The following is a 20,641-nucleotide window of genomic DNA, read 5'->3' on the forward strand; positions in this document are numbered from 1 at the left end:
TGCCTACCCCTGGGCTGGGGGCTGCAGCGCGGGCCCTGGAGGGGGTCCGGGAGCATCCTGCCCACGGGAGGGGGAGGCGGGCTCTGAAGCGACCCTGCGCGGCAGGGAGGGCTGTAGGAACCAGCAAGTGCAGTCCCTGCGAGTGCCGTTGGTCTGACACAGCGTTTGTTACACTGGACAGGCTAAATGGGCTGGTTCCTTCCCTCTGAGTCAGGCTTTCACCCCCATCCCAAGCTGCAGTGCAGAGTATTTGGTGTCTGCACTGCGTGAAGGAACTCGGCATTAATCAAATCTGTGAATCTGAATTTCCATATTTGTGATCAGAGACAGCTTTTAAAAAGCAACCTTAACATGTTGGTCACTAGTACAAATTCAGTATGATCTGGTGGTTGTTTTATGTGTGTATGTCTTTAGTAGGCTAAGTCTTTGTCATGCTGCTCCCATCAAGTATAATCACGTATTATGTTATCCTGACAGGTTTGCAAATGCCACCCATGAAGTCATCAATGTCACCCTCCACACTACGCTGGCTGCTACTACCAGATTGGTGGTACCTACACCTGCTAAACCTATCCTTCCAGTTCAGACTGGAGTCCAAGCACAGCAAGAGGAGCAATCTAGCGGCATGACGATTTTTTTTAGTCTTCTTGTAGTAGGTGAATGATGAACTGAAAGTTTTTTAATCTCTGTTAATCATACTCTGTATCTGAGGACATAGGCCAGCTTTCAAAATCATAGCATTTTATTTCTCCTTCAGTTTTCTCTCTATGAAGTAGAATATTGTACAGGCACACGGATTTAGAAAGTTAGGTATATAACTGCCTGAACCTCCCAAGCCTTTGAAAAGCTGAGGACCATTGCAAACCTTTTCACTGTGCTCTTAAAGTGCAAACAATATGTTTAATTGTCTTCGCCTTCTTTATCAAGTACATGGCATGTGTTCATGTATGAAAAAGACACTGTCAGAATACACCACGGCACTTGCAGCTGTCTTTGAGGACAGTGTACTAGACAGATGTCAACTACTTCTAGCACTTCTGGGCAGCCCTCAGATATTTCTTTATATAAGCCAATAGAAGACAGTCAGATTTACATGCACAAGTACTAAAGTTCAGTATCTATTTTCCTGGTTCTCCTTACTTTCTAACATTCCTACAGGAGTGCAGTAATAACATGCAGATTGCCATATATAGGCATTTTGAATGGCAGATGCACGCCCAACTTTTCTGTAAGTCTGGGCTGTTGTCTTTCTTTAATAGAATGTAGTTATCTCTAATTGCTTAGAGCAATGCTGTAGTCAAAACTGTAACATAACTTTCATGGACGGTTAAGGGTTTTTCTGTTTTCCTTTGTGTGTTTGTGTGCTTGGTTTCTCCAAAGCAAGCTACACTGAGAGACTTTTCTGTGACAGACGGGTCACCTAGTCTTCTAGGTAGTTATTCTTTCCAGTAGCAAATGGGAAAAATAATAGGTATGGAGTTGACAGCAGTGCAGAAACTTCTGCAAATCATTTGGGTTAAAAAAAAAAAAAAAAGAATTTGTCTCCTATAGATAACTAATTATTAAGTGTAGCAAAATGCAGAAGGCTTCTGATTATTTCTAAAGTATCTCTGTCTCCAAAAAGGGTTAACATTTTCCCAGAGGTCAATTTAAACAGAAACAAAAGAAAGACCAAAGCAAAATGCAGTAGATCCGAAGACTTCTAAGATTAAAATAGAATTTCTGAATATGTGTCTTGTGGATTTTAAAAGTGCCATTCATGGTAAAATTGTATTCCTAGGGCTTAAGAACAGAGCTATGATTGTTTTGGCTGTGTTCCAGCCTAGTTATGCCAGTCTGATAACTTAATGGATCTTAAAAGCATCACCCTCAGGTCAGGGGAGTTCCCTCAACAAAGTAAAGCCAGTATAAAAGCTTATTGTTCATCATTATTCCCATTCATAATCTCTGATTTAAGTGTAGGAAGAGTGAAAATGAATTTTATACCGTACTCTTAAATCTGGATGTCGTGAGCTGTAAAATGGCCTTTAAAATGTTCTAAACTGGAATAGACCCAGAAGCAGGTCCATTCTGAGCTCTGTTGTGTCAAAGGTAAAATTTAAAAGTGCTTGAAGTAGCATGAGTTAGTCTCTGACCCCAGATTTCTGTGGCTTATTTATCTGTTTAAACACCACTTCACTTTCAAAGTCATACCTCTATTGTGCCATGTTTGTGTTATCCATGAATTCCCTTCTGTTACATTACATGCTTTTACTATGCTCTTCCTTAAGGGGACACTCAAATGTTCTTTTAGCCTGTCCAGAACACTTGCCTGATTGTTTTACTCCTGATACGTGCAAGTGCCTGGAACAGATGACATGCTACCAGATACAAACTAAGCAGTCTTACACAAGGAATGGGTGAGCGACAGCTAAAGAATATACCAGGCTGCCATAATATTTATGGTGGTGGAGAGTTGCTTCTTAGACTATGGTTGCTTTTTGTTTTATTGCCAAAGCAAAGTAGTCAAAAGCTGGTAGAAAAGAGCTGATGATTAGATCTGCGAAATAGAAAGCATATTTGTGTTTGCACTGGAGTTGGCTGGAAATCCGTAAGTCCAGATGTCTTTATGGATCTATCTCAAAGACCAGTATAGAATGCTTTTAACTCAGTAATCCTAGATGTCTTTACTGGATGCATATTTTTCATGTTTAACAGGCAGGAAATTGATACGAAACTCAGTAGTACTGATTGAAAGGTGAATAAAAAGTTTGCTTGGGATACATGAGGAAGCTATTGCTCCCATAGTCTATTTGGCAGTTGGCAGCGAAATGTCTGATTTCCTTGTTAGTCAGCTTCTGAACTGCTGCAGTTTCTAGTACAGCATTTTAAAGTAAACACCAGCTTGAGTCTGCATTAAAGTACTGTACTATGAATTCAGGTGTTTTGAGAACTGACTGATTGATATCATAAAGATTGGTGGAGTGGAAGTGGGGTCAGTGTGCGGGGAAGGGAGCCCTGCCAGTCTGCAGGAATGGGGCCATCCCTGCTCATCACTCCGAACCCACAGCTTTGGCCCTGAACAAATTACATGCCAGTAATTGAGCAAATATTACTGTTTTGCATGAGTCCTCGCTCAATTCATAAACCCATCCATCTATTCGTGTGCACATCAATGAAATGCTTACCATGTTCTGTATGAACTGGGTGTACAAGATAACAAGTGGGAGAATGCAGGCATCAGTGTGGTACCCATTGCTTAGCACTGTGTTGGGGAGTATGACGATTAAAGTGGTTTTTGTATTTATGAGGTTTGTACTTCTTTTTGTGGCACTATATAGTAAATACAGGTCATCTTGTAGGCCCCAGTAGTTCACAGGTGGGTGAACTACATCCAGCAAACCATGCCAGTGCTCAGAAATACTTGTGGACCGTTTTGCACCTTTTCAGGCTGTAAATTGAAAGCACTCTTCTGAACCATCTGTGAGTGGCTGTTTGGTTTTTAGTTAACTAGAAGGAGCTGCTAGACCAAATCACTAAGAGCAGTTCCCAGAAGCTGGTTCATTCCCAAGTTCAAAATGTGCACTGTTGTGTTGTGGCCTGGGACTGCGCTGCCCACAGTAAAATAGGGTTAGGGTCACAGACACAAGGCACGGAGTAAGGAGAGTGAAGATTCCCGTTGCAGTTATGACTAGGTTTGTCGAATACACACAGTATTAAAACAGTCTCTGCTGTGATTACCAGGCCACCGTTTGATTCCAGTATATAAAATGCTGTTGACTGCGCTTGAGCTTCTGTTGCTTTCTGACAAAACGCAAGCAGTAATACTGCATATATCCTGGGCCACTGCAGAATGATTTGGTAGCAAATAGAGCAAAATACATGTATTACAAACATGCAGGCCAGATGTTGTTTCTTTGTTTGACCCTTTGTTGAGCTAAATTAAAATTGGAGAAGAATTGCGATACCTTCAGTGTGGGCAATATTCAGATCAAAATTGTTAGGAATTTAATCCAGGATTATTTCATTCTTATAGAGAAGTTTCCTGTCTGCAGTAGTTTTAAAAGAATCAGGTGGTGTCTTCCAGCCGTATCCACGGATGGTACCCAGATCTGCTGTACATCCTTTGTAGTTTGTCTTTAGCATTAGCATAGAAGCTGTGATGGAATTTTCATATTACTGTAACCTTTGTTTTTGTTGTGAGACAGACTTTCTCCCTACTGGGTGAAATACATTACTACAGGACAAAATTGAATTTTTAAAACCAGTGAGTGAATCTTGTATCAGTTTTAAATTCTTTGACTTTGAAGTTAGCCCTCCTTTGAGCAGGCAGTTGGACTCGATGACCTCAAGAGGTCCCTTCCAATGTACTTTTTCCGATTTTGTGATTATCCATTTGGGTAAAGCCCATCTGCTCTGAGGGACTCAGATGTGAAAGTGCATAGCTTTGAAATTTTAACTGAGGCCATGTGTACCTGTATGTTTTATTTTAAAAATACAAAATGTTTGCCAAAAACTATTAAAACAGTGTATTCTGTATAACTGACAATTTTTACAGCTACTGCTCACAGCTTTTCTTGTAAGCTGAATCAGGCTCTAAAAGTAGTAATACTGGTATTTTTAGAAGACAATTTTAAGTCCTAAAATTTGCCTTAGTTATTTTCTGTCATTTCTAGATCCATTTACGTACTTCAGTGAGAATTAGGTTTGAACTAAAATTTGGTTACTTGCGTTAGTGGATTTCTACTAAATCATTAGGAGAAGTTTTGCTGTGTGTACTTTAGTAATACTACTTAAAAGTATATTTTATTCTCTTCTAACACTTCTATAATTCTTTTTTTTTTCTTCTTCACAGCTATCTGCATCATATTGGTGCATTTACTCATAAAATACCGACTTCATTTTTTACCAGAGAGTGTGGCTGTTGTTTCTTTAGGTGAGTAACCGTGACATTTTTATATTGAATTTGTGTTAATTCAGGGACTTTTAGTAGTCTGTGCTTGAAATAATGCTCTGATGTGTGTTAACAGTCACTAGAAAGATGCAGAAAATTGGATGAAGTGAAGAAAACAACCAATTTGTAGAATTAAGTTCATGGAAGAAATCAAGAAATGAGCATATGTGCAGAGACTGGCCCAGTGAAATGACAGGGATGTCACTACCTAAGTACTTTGGCAGCTTCCTCTATTTTTGCATCCGCACTATAGGAGAAAGTACTCCGTGGCAGCGAGATTCTGGCCTTCTCTTTGAAGTGGTACACGTGTTTGTATTAGTTTCAGTAGAATTATGTTTGTATATGTGATTTTAATCTGGCTGGGGACTGTAATTGTATCCTGAAAACTTGCCTGGACTGCCAGATACTTAACTATCTCTGTAGTAACATGACAGGAGCTCTTCCTGTGACTTGAGCTATAAGAATGTCACCCTTTATGAAAATCAAGTGCTTACTTAATTGGAATTGAATTTGGAGTATTCGTAAGCTGGTAGTTTTATGTTAGGGTAATTTCATTTATTTGTATGCTGTTGGTCCTGATTTATAAATGTGTAAATGAGGAGGAAATCGGGCCAAATACATTTATTATTTTATCTACATACTGTCTAACATAATGTTTAAAGAACCTGGTATAACTAACCCCAGCAACAGTTTTTCAGCTGTCTCTGTAACTTGCGTGGAAGAATCTGTGATATTTTTGCTTCTGTTACTAGTGACACTTTCAGTGACAGCCATTGTAAAAATACAACCAAAAGAGAAAGATGCCTAGCTGTAATCCTAATATACCATGGAGGAGTGTAATACTTGTTGAGCAGGTAGATTTTTGACTTTGTCCTGGGCTTTCCTGATACCTTCTTCTCTCATATTTCTTAACTGTATTTTCACACAATTTCTCAATGGGTGGAAGTAAGCTTTCTGGTGCTTGTCAGTACCTTATGTTTTCTGGAAAAAAAGTATCGTCTTGCATCTTGGGTGCTAGATTGAGAAAATCTTAGAGCTGTTACTTAGCAGATAGAAAAACATATTTTCCTGCAGGCATGACTCCCTGAATTTTTAGATAACTCTGTTTGATGCAGACCATATCGCATTACTAGCACAGTGGAAAGTATTGAAGCTGAGAGAGACATTTGCTTGCAAGCCTTTATTTGAGTTTTGGTATTTCTGTGCAGCTTAAAACCAAATAGACCTGTAAGGAATCTTACTAGTGCTGGTATGGATTTCCTGGGTATTGCACACACAACTCATCTTTATAGGAGCAGCATCCATCAGACTTTAGTGTGTTTATGCTTCTGGCTACCGTAGTATGACATAGAAAGATCAGAGTTGCTGCAGATCATCCCGACTTTGTAGAAACTCCATACAAAACATGCAGCGTTTGATTCATTATTGACACACTTCTCTTTCTTTCCCTTTTTATGTTATCACTGTGCTGAGGCGAGATGTCTTGTGTTGCATATCTTCCAGTGTCTTGAAAGGTTCCAAAAGGACATTACTGTCCCTTCAGTATCATTCCTCTTTGTACACAAAAATCCAGGTGAAAGGTGTTAATTTGTCTTCTAATTAGGTTAGTTACCATTGTTATTAAATAGCTAAATTTAAGCATAATCGCCAATTTAAAATGCATCAGTATGGTAATTGCTCTTGCTGGCATAGTTTTGGATTTTCTTTACTATCATTCCTTATATTCTGCCCCAAGCGAACTACTGGGCAGTGCGGAGCTGAGATGTTGGGCAAGCTTCCATCACTGCTCCTGCTGGGCTTTGCAGAGAGCAGCTGAGGCAGTGTCAGTCTTCTCTTTCTGTTTCTTGTTCTTGGCATCTCAGCAACCGGACAAGGATCTTAGCTGTGCTGGTGTGTTCTGTGCTCCTGTCAGTCCCAACAAAAGCTTGTTCATGAAACTGATAAGTTTTTGTGCTGGGGCTGTCAATGCTCCTCAGGGTTGGTAAGAGGGAACAGCATTGCATCTCTTTTATAGAGGGAGTATAGGAAACTTGCACAGTTCGTTTGTCAGTGTAAACTGCAGCATAGCTGTAGTCTGTCCCCCAAACCAAACGAGATAATACCATCAAATGCAATTCCACTAAGTCAAGAGGGTGTTATACCCAGTAGCAACCCAGCTAACAGATGTCCTGTATCACTTAAGCCTTATTTATTTAGTTTGTTGACTCAGTCATATTTAAACTACTGTCAGCTCTGTTGACAGGACGCGGCATCTGTATAATCATTGGAATTGCCAGCTAATTGCTGGTCAGTGAACCTCTGTTACTGGTAATGATCTACACAGCTGCAAGAGCACAGCTTGAGTTTCAAGTATCCAGTTTTGCGAGCAGTGCCAGAAGTGAGGTGTGTCCTATTTTGACTTGTAAATTAAGCAAATGTTCCCAGGCAGTTATTGAACGCTAATAAAAATGGCAGCAGAGAAGTATGATTTTCATGACTGTTTTTCCTCCCATTGTCTAAGCTGCTCAGAAGCTTCTGTTTTACAGTTTCTAGGGCATGTTACTCTCCTGGTGGACAGGATGGGAGTGCATTCCCTAAGGCTGGATTTTTATCTTCATCCTTAAAAGTTACTGGAATTTTGTTGGCAAAAATAGTTGACAGAAGAGTTTTTCTCTTCGATTTGTTACTGAATTTTAACATGCTCTCGGGGAAAAATAGAAGTTGGTTGTAATTAAGAAAATTCCTATAGCATTTTCAAAAGAATGAAGCTTAGATTATGTCTTACAGACTTAGCTTTCCAATTAGCCCCTTGAGAAAGCTGATCTGCCTGATTTAATAGATGCAACCAGTCGAACAAAAACTGTGTTCATTAATCTAGTAATAAAAGAAGAGTAGTTTGTAAAGATGTGTGGGACAGGTTTTAAAAAAGAGCATCAAAGTTTGATTCAGCTGCTATTAAACCCTCTTGGTGATGCATTATTTTGTGCAGCCCTGTTTCATGGCTTTGCTTAGCTTAATCTTAGTTTAGTAGCACTGTTGTGTGTGATATGCAGCTAGAAGTAACTTGTGTTATATAAAGGTGTAGGTTGTATGATTCAGGCTCATCCTTTTCCTTTAACCTCTCGTGTTATCTTACATTTGTATTGTTGTTTGTTTAACTTTTGATATCATGAAAGGACCTTGTCTGTCCGTGACACTGTTGTTAGGGTCAGCTTGTGATTAGCTCTTCCTCTGAAAAAGAGATTGAGACCAGCCTTTCACTTAAGCCTCTTGAGCTCATCCGATAGGGATGCCCAGCTTGTAGCCCACAGGCCATGGTTGGCCCACTCGCAGGTGTCCAATTTCGCAAAGTCGCGCTGGAGCCCTTCTACTTCAGCGGGAGTGAGTTATGGAGTTGTCTCTTCTTTTAAATCCTGTCTAAACATAGTTTTATGTGAGAGCTCTCAATACTAATTCATAAAATAGTGAAAGTTTGTTCAGGAAGTACACTTCCTGAAGTCTGTGCCTTGCCATGTACAGCCTCTGGTTGCTGTGGTTTGTTTTTTCCCCACATAGACTTCTTGTTGAGTGATACAAGTACTGCCTGTGCCAGTTGAATACAATGTTCCTGCTTTGCAAAAATTAAAAATGTTCTAGTCCTTGGCTTCTGACAGCTTCCATCCCGGAATGGAAAGCCTGACTGTTAGTACTGAGACCTGTGTTTATATGGCATGTGAGTGGCTGTATCTGCATTCTGTCCTCCTTCAAAGAACAGCAGGCCTTTGATGTTCCTTCATTAATGTTTTGCTCTGCCTTTCCATCTAAACCATTTCATGGAACAATTATTTCTATCCTCTGGGACCAATGCCTTCACATATTTTTGTATGAAAGAAGGCTTAAGCCTCATGGCTTTGTGTGTATGACACATCCATCAGGAGTAATCCATGTGATGCTATTTGTAAGACTCTTTTGATAGCTACAGCATGAGAGAATAAAAACACGAGTTACAGGAAAGCATACTTTAAGCTTCTCAGCCACTTTTTACCTTTCGTTCAGTGTATTTCACTCTAAGTCCCAGTGTTTGACTCTGAAGTCTCCATTCTATAAATAATAAAACACAACTATGCAGAAACACAGATCTGGAATCTGACTAAAGACAAATTCCTCATAACTCTTTGAAAGCACTTAATGACAGTTCATGAATTATCTTCATGACTTCCAGAAGAAATCTTGTTTGTTTGGAGTTTTGTGTCTTATCTGTTTAGAGATGTATAGGAGGAAAGAGCACAATAACCTTTAAACATTGAGTTTGCAGCACCCTTGATAAAATTCTTTTATATTCAAATTAGTATTTCTACATGACTTAAAAAATATGTAATTCGCTTGAGAAATAGTTCTGACAGTGTCTCCACCCTGATCAGAATTTGTTGCCAGTAAGTGCTATGATTTCATTGAGACAGAATTCACTTCTGTGGAGAAGATTGATTTCACTTAAGCTGTGTTAACACTGCAAATAGCATTGAAGTGACACAAAGGTTTTGTGCTGTCACACAGATATCTAACTCATATCTAACTCATAACTTCGCTCCTGATTAGCAAGAAAGCTGGAATTTTATTTGAATGCAGCTTAGACGAGAAGTGGTTTTGAGTAGTTAAACCTGCTACCTTTATGAACCAATGAACACAGCATTCTCGATATGCGTGTTCAGTATTTGGATATCCCAAGTGACAATCTTTTGAGTAGGGAAGCTATGTAATTATGCAACATACCGGACACTGTCATATATCAGACCCAAAAGCACTCGGTGTTTTTGTGATTTAGGAATGAAAGACTCTCTACTTCATGTTTTGCCTTGTTTTCACTTTTAAATCTTTGTTGACTGAGACTCAGTAGTTAATGGAAACAGTGATGTGTTTTGTGAATATTTCAGAATGTTGTCTCATTCTCTCCTAGGTATCCTTATGGGAGCTTTTATAAAAATCATAGAGGCTCAAAAGCTGGCCAACTGGAAGGTATATTGAAAGCAATTAATTTTTAATTGTAGAACAATCCTTAAATGTTCAAAAATAAGACTATTTGTAATATCCGTTTCTCTAGATGTCATTTCCAAAAACTTATGTCCATTATACTTGATGCCAAAGTTTGGGGTTCTTTTAATAATAATACAATCAATTTGAGCTCCTGATCCTACTGAACATTTTATACATAATAGTTTTTCCCCTGAGTAATCCTTTTTATGGTACCAAATCTGTTCATATTAGATATGTGGTAGAAGGCGGTGCTGGGCCTTGGGCTTTGGGATCAGTTACAGTAAAAAATATAACAATTCAGTTATTTGTCTGCATTAAGTCCTATTCCTCCTTTTGGAGTTACTTTTATAGGTGTTTTCGTAGAAAAAAGAAAGTGTTTTGATAGTCCCATGTTTTACCTGAAGATGTTAACAACCATTTCAGAGGTAAAAAGGAGCACTTCTTCAGAATAGCTGTGCTGAAAGTCACGTTATTCACTTATTTTATTTACTTATGCTTAAAACTGCAACAAACTGTGGTGCTAAGAACAGACAGTTCACAAAGCAATCCATTCAGCCTTGCATGTTTCTTGAGTACTCCGTTGCTTCTTGTGGAAAGACTGCCGAAACCACTGTACCTGAAGCAGCAGCATTTTTCACTCCTGCTGAGACAATGGACACATGATTTGAGCTTTATTTCCAGCAGAAAATACAGGCAAAGCTTCTGTGCAGAAGGTTGTCCTTGTCCAGATGCCCGGTGTTTTACCGACTTACATATTAGGAAGAAAACGTTAACAGTGATGGCAACCGTAGGACCATGTGACCAGAGAGATTGTGGGTATCTCCATCCACAAAGATATTCACCAAGGAGAAATCACGCTTGGCCGATCTGATAGCCTTCTATGATGGCATGACTGGCTGGGTGGATGAGGGGAAAGCAGTGGACGTTGTCTACCTTGACTTTAGCAAGGCTTTTGATACTGTCTCCCGTAGCATCCTCATAGGTAAGCTAAGGAAGCATGGGTTAGGTGGATGGACAGTGAGGTGGATTGAGAACTGGCTGAATGGCAGAGCTCAGAGGGTTGTGATCAGCGGCGCAGAGTCTCGTTGGAGGCCTGTAACTTGCAGTATTCCCCAGGGGTCCGTACTGGGTCCAGTCTTGTGCAACTTACTCATCAATGACCTGGATGAGGGGACAGAGTGTATCTGTAGCAGGTTTGCTGATGACACAAAACTGGGAGGAGTAGCTGATACACCAGATGGCTGTGCTGCCATTCAGCAAGACCTGGACAGGCTAGAGTGTTGGGTGGAGAGGAACCTAATGAAATTTAACAAGGGCAAGTGTAGGGCAGGTTAGGGGTTGACCTGCTGGAAAGCAGCTCTGCAGAGAGGGATCTGAGAGTCCTGGTGGGCAACAAGTTGACCATGAGCCAGCAATATGGCCAAGAAGGCCAATGGTCTCCTGGGATACATTAAAAAGAGCATGGCCAGCAGGTTGAGGGAGGTCATCCTCCCCCTCTACTCTGCCCTGGTGAGGCCATATCTGGAGTACTGTGTCCAGTTTTGGGCTCCCCAGTTCAGGAAAGACAGGGAACTACTGGAGAGAGTCCAGCAGAGGGCTATGAAGATGATCAAGGGACTGGAGCACTTCTCTTATGAGGAAAGGCTGAGAGACCTGGGTCTGTTTAGCCTAGAGAAGAGGCAGCTGAGAGGGGATCTTACCAATGTTATCAATATCTAAAGGGCGGGTGGCAAGAGGATGGGGCCAGATTCTTTTCAGTGGAGCCCACTGACAGGACAAGGGGCAGTGGGCACAAACTAGAATGCAGGAAATTCCTTCTCAACATGGGGAAAAACTTTTTTACTTTGAGAGTGGCTGAGCACTGGAACAGGCTGCCCAGAGAGGTTGTGGAGTCTCCTTCTCGAGATACTCAAAACCCGCCTGGATGCGTTCCTGTCCAACCTGCTGCAGGTGAACCTGCTTTGGCAGGGGGGTTGGACTAGATGAGCTTTGAAGGTCCCTTCTGACCCCTATCATTCTGTGATTCAAAGCTTGGCTGGATAAAGCCTTGAGCAGCTGAAGTTGCTCTGAGTTGGCACTGCTTTTAAGCAGGGGCTTGGATCAGACACCTCCAGAGGTCCCCCCCAATCTGGATTAGTGTGTGATGCTGTGAGGTCTTACCTGTGTGTGTGTGGAGTTACAGAGGCTTCCTCAGGGAGGGAGAGTCCTGGCAGAAGTGTCTCCAAGAAGTGTGGTCTACAGTGAAGCAAGGATTTTGCCTCCTACGGTTCATCCACATCATCAAAGCAATGATCTCTCCGCTATTCCTGCTTTAATTTAAAATCTTGCAGTATTTAAATTGTGATTTTGTTTCATAGGATCAAACAGTTTATTAGGATTAAATCAGTGAACTGAATGGAATCACAGTGATTTGAATCACCAGTTTTAAACAGGATTTATATTAGCAAGCTGAAAATCTTGGTCTGAGTAGTGAATTTTAATCCTAGCTTGCAGCTTAATATTTCTTGGCAGTTATTCCCTAAAGGAAGATTTTTTTTTTCCTCCTTAGTTGAAATACATTAAAATGCCTAGATTTTCAATTAGATGTAGCTTTTTAATTACATATTATCCTATTTTTGACAACTAACTACACTAATTCTGTGTACATTCATTTAAGCAATTACATAGTTCAAGAGGTGTGTTGTGATATTTCATTTTTACATGTTTACTTATTAGAAACAGTGGGTGGTGCACTAGTTAGTGTTTTTTCATTCCTGATTTGTACCAACTGGATTTGACTTAAAATTTAACATCAGTTAAACAGCCGCAAAATCAGCATTTTAAAATAGCTTCTTACTGGTTAAGTAAAATAATCTGAAGAAGATCACATATGTAGGAATTAAAAAAAGCTTAAAGTATGCTCTGATTTGAGCACTGATTCTATAAACACAGGCGATACTGATCATAGCTAGTGAATTACGTAGTTTGTTTCTGGTAAGCATTGGTCAAATCTTGGGAGGCACTGGAGATGCTGCATCCAGGTGGTCACGTTATCAGCTAAGGTAAAGGGTCACAGATATCACATTATTATTTGCTTATTTAAGTTACTTTCACTGTGTTAAAGATTAGGTTTTAACATAGGCTGTCATAATTTCAGATGTGAAATTTTCTAATCAATAATAATTATGTACTTTATAAAATGGTTTTAAATGGTTTTAAATTTACTAGAGGATTTCTGTTTATCTGATACGGAAAAAAAATAGCATATTTAACTGCAGGCTATGTCTGTGTACAAAGCAAATCTTGGATCATATCCCTGCCCTAAGAACTTTGTAATGTAATTTCTTGCAATCATGCCTTACTAAGGCTTCAGTGGACCTTGTACTTGCTGGTGATTCTTGCTGGCTGGCATGGCTGATAATTACAGTCCTGATGTTTTACTTTCCTGGTCTCTGCTTCAATGCAGCACAGATGCAGTTCTTCCTTTCCATTATTTCTCACTTCCTTGTCCAGCTCTGCTTTCAGGGGCTTTTAAACAGTGTAGTTAATCGGGTATGTGGGTATTTTGTTCTAGCGCAGTTACTGTATTGACAGAAACTAGGTAGCGTTAGCCATCGACGCACGGAATTTTGTGTGCAGAATAATGGACTAGAGCATTTCTGTATAAAGGATGAGTTTTATTTTCTGAGTCCCCCAAATCCTTTAAGATGATTATCGCTGGTACAGACAGGAATGAGACTTTAAAGAGATGAGTGCTTCATTTTTGAAAGCTGGTGTTTTAACGGAACAGTCAATCACCTGTTTAACCTGGATTTAAACAAATTAAACACTGCTTACAAAGGTGATAAGTTCTGCTGTATTCGTAACCGTGGGGACCAGGAGGGAGCCTGGTGGGTAAAGAAAGAGAGGCACATTCAGCTGTGATAAATTTGTCTTCTGTGCTTAGTTTGCCAGCAGAAAAAAAACAGGCTGCTAGTTTGGGGGTACAACTCCATGAAGCAGTGTTAGCCAAGTGATGAGATAGGCGAAAAGGAGTAAGGTCACCAAAAAATAGTATCTTAGTTCACAGTAGGTTTCATTTATATCACTCTGATGGTAAAAAGGAACCATCAGAATAGTACCACTAAATTATGGGCATAAAATATATTTGCCAAGAGGAATCAAGCCTCAGAGTCTTAATAGTGGTATATATCTTGAGCCTGTTCACTTGCAAATGTATTAAGATGATGAACTGATTTCTTCTTGTCAGGTGATGAGTTTTCTAGTGAAACTGTGCTTGGTCACGGTTAACCTAGATTATCTTCAAACGAGTGGCCACAAGGTCACTGTTCCTTGACAGTCCTTACAGATTTTGAGACCGTGAGATAAAATGGGAATACTTTTTGTGGAAACAGAAAGACTTTTCCTTTGCCATAACTAACCTGTTTTCTGTGCAGCTTATTTGAAAACAGTAATTTAAAACAAGTAACGCTTAGATTCCTATCACTGGACTCAAAAAACCCAAAACAATAGAAGTAGCAGCCCTGGAGTAGTTTACTATTCTTCAGCCTTTTATTTTGTGATAAGAAGGGAGAGAGATTAATGCCATTTTCATTTTCCAACATTTTTTTTTTTTTTTTAAATAATTTCTCTCTTGGAAGATTTGATGTTGTTTCAGTAATTATGCCATCCTTGAAATTATACTTCATTTTTGTTTTGCAGGAAGAAGAAATGTTTCGTCCAAATATGTTTTTTCTGCTTTTGCTTCCACCTATTATATTTGAATCTGGATATTCATTGCACAAGGTTAGCCCCTGCCAGACACTCATTTTACATGTTGAGGTTTTGTTTGGAACACATTCTGCTTTTAGTTATCTTCATGAAGTTTAGAATAATTGCATTAAATTCCGTCATCTTAATCATCAGGGAATTGAGAATGCAAAATTTAAGCCTCCAACCCAGAATGCAGGGAATGTAGCTTGTTACTGTTAACTGAATGTTGGCAAGGTTTTAGGTACTGCGCAGAGGTTGTTTTCCTTGGTTGGAGAGGTTTCTTACCTCATCGGAGCTGTACAAGGGCTGATGTGAAGGAGGCAAAGTGGGAAGGAGTAGGATCAGAAGTGGGAAAGGTAGGGTCACTCCACAGCTAAAGAGGAGGAAAATGTTTACAGGCGTTTTGATGCTTTGCCTGGGAACGTGTGTTTCCATGGACATTTCTCACAGCGCTAGTCCTGTCTGAAGTGGTTCTGGTCCTCCCTGTGTGCTGTTTTTCTATTTGAACTGTGCTGCAGGACAGGCAGTGAGCAGTGGGTGATAGTAATATCATGAATTGGTACCAACGCTGAAGATTTTTCGTAAGAAATCACAACCTAAGAAATGGACTACCAGCTGGGAAGTTTACAAGCCTTTTTCACATGCCCTGTCTACAATAGATGGGTTCATTTACAGTTCTGTCAGATGGGGAACGTGTCGAGGGGCTGGTGAATATCCAGCTGTTGGTCATCCAGGATTGGCATGTTGTTAGGGTACCAGACTGACATCCTGTCCTGGGTATCAGAGGGATTTGCTGTTGTCCTCAGGAGAGCAGGCTCTTTAGGCAGATGGCGTGGATGTATGTCCTGGGGTACCTGGAACCAAACTAAGGAAGCTTTTTTATCGGAAACCCAGTTGTGAATCAGAATCTAATTTAGATGCAAAGCTAAACACGAGTTTTGCCTCAGATAATTTTTGCTAATTTACTTTTTTTGTTCCAGGGTAATTTTTTTCAGAACATTGGTTCCATCACTCTGTTTTCTGTATTTGGCACTGCAATATCTGCTTTCATTGTAGGTGGAGGAATTTATTTCCTGGGCCAGGTAAGAATAACTTCCTTGAAACACTTAAGTTTATCTGTCTTGCTCTTTGAAAGTCCATTTCTCAAGAGCAGACAAACATAGCGAAAGTAAATTTCTGGGTCACAAAAGCCAGTTTTCTGCTATCACAGAGGCAATGATACAGAACCCCTTCCATAGATATAGCATGCTCCATGTTAAAAGTAATAAAGACTTGAGTTTTAATTTTTTTTTTTTTTTTACTTACTCAATCTTCCTATTGGAAAGCTGGTCCAAAACCTGTATTCTCTAGAGTCATCTTCCAGTTTCCAGTATTAAACTTATTTGTTCTTCTGTCAATAATTTTTTTCCCGCTTCTCTGCTTTGATGTTTCCCCATTGATTAGATACAGATATAGATAATTATATTTTCTCTCAGATTTCATTCTGGTAGGCCAAACAATCCATACTTTCCTCTTTGCCTCTCAGACGTCCATTCCTTTGAATGCCTTAGTTACTGTAGTCACCTGTATCTGTTCCAGTTTCATCTGGTGTTCCCTGATTTTGGGTGACCAGAATTGTAGCAGTAGATCACTGTTGCAGAGCAGTGTTATACTGGGTAACATCACTACTGTGAACTTAGGATTTGATGAATAGTTTCATTTTTAAAAACAGCAGAAAAACACAGTTGATTGTGATTTTTTTTTTTATGTTTTACCTATTCTTTCAGGCTGATGTAATTTATAAACTCAACATGACAGACAGGTAAGCTCTTGGGGAAATGCTGTAGTATATGAAATGAAGCATTCTTCAGGATAATTGTATATGGGAAATGCACTGTAGTTGACTACCTCTTCTGGTTATCATTTAGATTGCTTAGATTCTACATGGTGTATGAAACTAATAAATAGATCAAACACTTATAAACCCTATTTATTACACCCTTATTTACAAATAGTATTCTGTGCTCAGTTATTTTTTTCTAGACAGGAAAGATAATGGGGTTTTTAACCAACCTTAAAGTTAAAGTATGTAAACTTTGATTAGTTGGTATTATTAATATATATGATAAGAGCATAACTTCCTTGTCCAAATCTTCTCTTAAAAGACAGAATGGGTTTTTCAGTATCAATAACATAGATTTTTCAGGAACTTGCGAAGGATCTAATCAGTTTTTTAGGAGTACACCATCCTACCATTAAATAAAGTTCGTTCCTGGTTTATTTGGGATTTTTGTTTGTTTATTGTATAGCCAATACAGGTGTTTTGTTAAAATCCATAAATAAACTGGGTGGCAAGCAAGAAACATCACAAGTAAAACACACATGAACAGCAGAAATCTTCCCTACTTGGTTCCAGTGTTTGACTTTACACAGCTGAGCAGTGCCATTGCCACTGTATTGTCTATTTTGGATTCCCAAGTATTGAAGTTTTAGCAGTTCCCTTTAAACGTTCCTCTCTAGTACTCCTGAACAGGTAACACTAAGCGTGTGTGATACATGGTTTGGGCTATGTCTGTAAAGTTGTTTGGATTCCCGTTCTTCTGATTTTTTTCTTACTTAGTTGGAGTAAGACATTGATACTGTTGTTGGGAGCTGGGAGATAGGTATTTCTCCAAAATCTCTTGCAGCTGGACAACAACTTTTCTCTTTGGTGTATCTGTAAATGAAAATCAAAAACTTCCCTTTTGTCACTTCAAGCTCTTATGGTGGGAAGAGAGCATAACTTTTCACTATGTAGAAACTGTAACATGTAATGTCTTTGTTACTAGTTGTTGTGGTGGTTTGGGTTTCCTAGGTACATATTTTTCTTTCATCTAGTTTTCTTTTTTGTTTTGTGTTCTCCCAGTTTTGCATTCGGCTCTTTGATATCTGCAGTTGACCCTGTGGCTACTATTGCCATTTTCAATGCCCTCAATGTGGATCCAGTACTTAACATGTTGGTTTTTGGAGAAAGCATTCTCAATGATGCAGTGTCTATTGTCTTGACCAAGTAAGTGCATTTGAACTACACGTGTTTGTGGAAACAGCAACCACATTATTTTCTGTTAATTAGTTACTCAGATATGCAGTAATTCTTCCATCTCCATTTGGAACAAATCTTGTATTTCTGGTGTAAAGCTGAATTTTATATGATCCTTCTTTGTTAAAAGCCATCCATAACATAAACTGCATAGGAAGAAGAAATAAATGGATGTCTTATTACCACTACCTCAGTGCCTCATCTTATTGACCCCAGATTGCTTTCTAAGTCTATATGTTTACCAGCTCTCTTTCCATCTGAGGGTCCTGACAATAGAAAACCAACACCTGTCCTTGCAGGCTTTCACAAAACTATTTACCTTGCCAAATACACAGCTGTGTCTCCTGTATCCTTGGCTTATACCCAGAGTCACTCTTCAGTTGGGGGGGATACATCAGCATCCATGCAACAGTTTTATATTTATGTTGGGGCTATCACAAGACAGAAGAACATCCAAATCCTTATCCTTTGCCCATGATAATTCTTTGGGTCTGAAAGAGTAAAAAAAAAAAAAGGTATATCTTCATGTTATTTCTGAAGTCAATAGATGTGACAATGTATAGGAGTAGATATGTTATGAAAGTAGTAAAGTGATTCTAAGTTAGAGTCAGTTTTCAATTAACTAATTGCTTTTAATACAGTCGTGGTTCTTTTATGAAAGACCATGAAGGCTAACAGCAGTTAAAAGAAACACTAGTAAGAATCCATGTCATCTCTGCATGGAATTCTATGAACTACATTCCTGAAATTCAGAGATTTCTCCCCTTTCCTCCCAAGAGATTCTTTGTTTTTCTTCAATGATCTTGTCTCTCATCCACACCTAAATATTTGATGAGAGGTCTTCCTGTTCATTTGTTCTTCTCTGAGGATCACATGATCCGTCTCTTTTCTTTTTCACGCCCTGAGTTTTTACCACTGCAAAATGTGTTGTGTTTTCCTTTCCAACGTTTGAAAATTGTTTTGTAATACTGGGCATTATCATAGCCTACTTACGCCATTGTGGGGATTCTTCAGAAGAGCAATGCTGGATTTCCAGATTCATAGCAGAATTAGGTTTGCCTGTGGGGATTACACTAAGACTTGATTTAACATCTTCTGACATTCCTCTTGATATATATATCACAGTAAAAGCCTTTTAAGAGTGGTAGCAACAAAGAAATGGAAGTCTCTTTTGTTGTTGTTCTCAGAAGATGTTTGGTATTTTTGGATCCAGGCTTAGAATTTATAACCGTTTCTTTTTATTTATTTTTTAATTTTATCTAGCACAGCAGAAGGTTTGACAAGAGAAAACATGTCAGATGTAAGTGGATGGGAAACCTTTCTACAGGCACTGGGATACTTTCTTAAAATGTTCTTTGGCTCTGCAGCGCTTGGCACACTTACTGGTCTTATTTCTGCATTAATATCCTTTTTTAGTTTTGGTGATACACATGTATAAGTTGGTGAACTTCAACGTTCTAATAGTATTTTTCTTTCCCAACCAGCATTTCTTAGGAGATATTTCTTGTTAGACATTATTTTGTTGGCTGAGGATTTTCTCATGCTCATTCTGTTTTTATGTTAGTGCATATGGGTGTGTATTAAAAAGTTGCATCAATTTTTTATGAACATAATTAAGGTCTGAAATGCTGTATAGTAGCTTATATTATGTGCATTGGAGTGTTATAAAATATGGTAATTGTTTTGTAGTTTCAAAATATACTAATTTTATTTCAATACTCATTCATTTTTACAAGCATATGGCTCCTTTTGTTTTACATACATAAAACTATTAATTAAAAAGAAAAAAAAAAGCTGCTTTTCCTGAGGGCTTTTGAGTCAGACCAGCTCATTTGTCCCTGTGTATCATATTCAGGCAGCTGTATACAGGTACTGTTCTATTTGGATTTACGTTGAGTTATGTTTTGCCTGTTCCACTTCCATGAATTGGTTGCTAACAACCCAGAAGCTTCTCTGCAGAGATAAGGAAGGATGTTTGTTGTAAGTCAGACACCTTTGTTGCCTTTCAGAGCTTGTTTAATGTTAACGCTGACTTCACTGTAGGTAATCTTTTGTACTAGGCTTGTACAACAGTTACTCATGTCATCAGGGACGTACTGTTAAGCGCTTTGTTTGTAAATAAAAGGAACAGAGCGTTTGGTTAAATATAGACATATTTCCTCTCTTGGTTCATTAGCCTGATTCCATGAACTTTTAAATTATTCTATACATCACAACAAAAGAGGGAGACAGATGTTCAACACTTCTGTCACTGATATCTAAATGATATTAAGGCAAAGGGAAAAGCAGCTTATTTGTCCTATTACAGTTATTTGTGCCTCAAACATTGGATTTACCCTAAGTATGCCAAATTTCAGTGCAGCAAAGGACATCTCTTATTAGTTGCCAGCAGATAAATATAGTTGAAGGTTGTCACTGGTTCATGACCCAGGAGGAATGTGAACTTCCATGTCACAGGCATCTAATCGTCTGAATTTTAACAAAGATGGTAGATGGAGTATTTTGAGCATTAAGGCAAGGATGTGATTGAAGGAGTATTCCTCACTGTTAATATTACTGCAAATCTGTCACATTCATTTGAAAGTAGCTAGAGCTCTAGTGACTGAACAGAGGAGCTTGCTTGCATGCTTAGGGTGGCAAATAACGATGTCTGAAGCAAAATCTACTTGTATTTGGCAGCTGTGCTGCAGAACTGTGCATGAGACGCAAACCAGAACTTGCGGCCCATGACAAACATCCACGTTTATGACTTCAAATGTAAAGTAAGTTTTAAATACCTTGAGTATCAAAAGGACATTATTTTTGTTAAAACATAAACGAGAGCTGTTTTACTTTTAATTTGCTGTTTCATAGCTCTCCCCTATTTTTAGAAAAACCTTTACTTTTTAATGATTCTCTGTGCTATGATTTTCTGCAGTAGTTTTGGAGCA

General features: G+C 39.0%; 1 protein-coding gene across 1 annotated transcript in view; it reads left to right on the forward strand.

Moving 5' to 3' along the window:
* The window catches only part of SLC9A8 (solute carrier family 9, subfamily A (NHE8, cation proton antiporter 8), member 8), a 32,859-nt gene that overhangs the window by 1,138 nt on the left and 11,080 nt on the right, over nucleotides 1-20,641 (forward strand). Inside the window, exons 2-9 of the mRNA XM_009893482.1 lie at nucleotides 449-656; nucleotides 4,835-4,915; nucleotides 9,846-9,904; nucleotides 14,603-14,686; nucleotides 15,634-15,735; nucleotides 16,420-16,454; nucleotides 17,538-17,681; nucleotides 18,975-19,113. Coding sequence (XP_009891784.1) covers nucleotides 449-656; nucleotides 4,835-4,915; nucleotides 9,846-9,904; nucleotides 14,603-14,686; nucleotides 15,634-15,735; nucleotides 16,420-16,454; nucleotides 17,538-17,681; nucleotides 18,975-19,113 — 852 coding nt within the window. The remainder of the gene's footprint in view (nucleotides 1-448; nucleotides 657-4,834; nucleotides 4,916-9,845; nucleotides 9,905-14,602; nucleotides 14,687-15,633; nucleotides 15,736-16,419; nucleotides 16,455-17,537; nucleotides 17,682-18,974; nucleotides 19,114-20,641) is intronic.

Source organism: Charadrius vociferus, unplaced genomic scaffold (genome assembly GCF_000708025.1).
Source record: "Charadrius vociferus isolate BGI_N301 unplaced genomic scaffold, ASM70802v2 scaffold259, whole genome shotgun sequence".
Lineage (NCBI taxonomy): Eukaryota > Metazoa > Chordata > Aves > Charadriiformes > Charadriidae > Charadrius > Charadrius vociferus.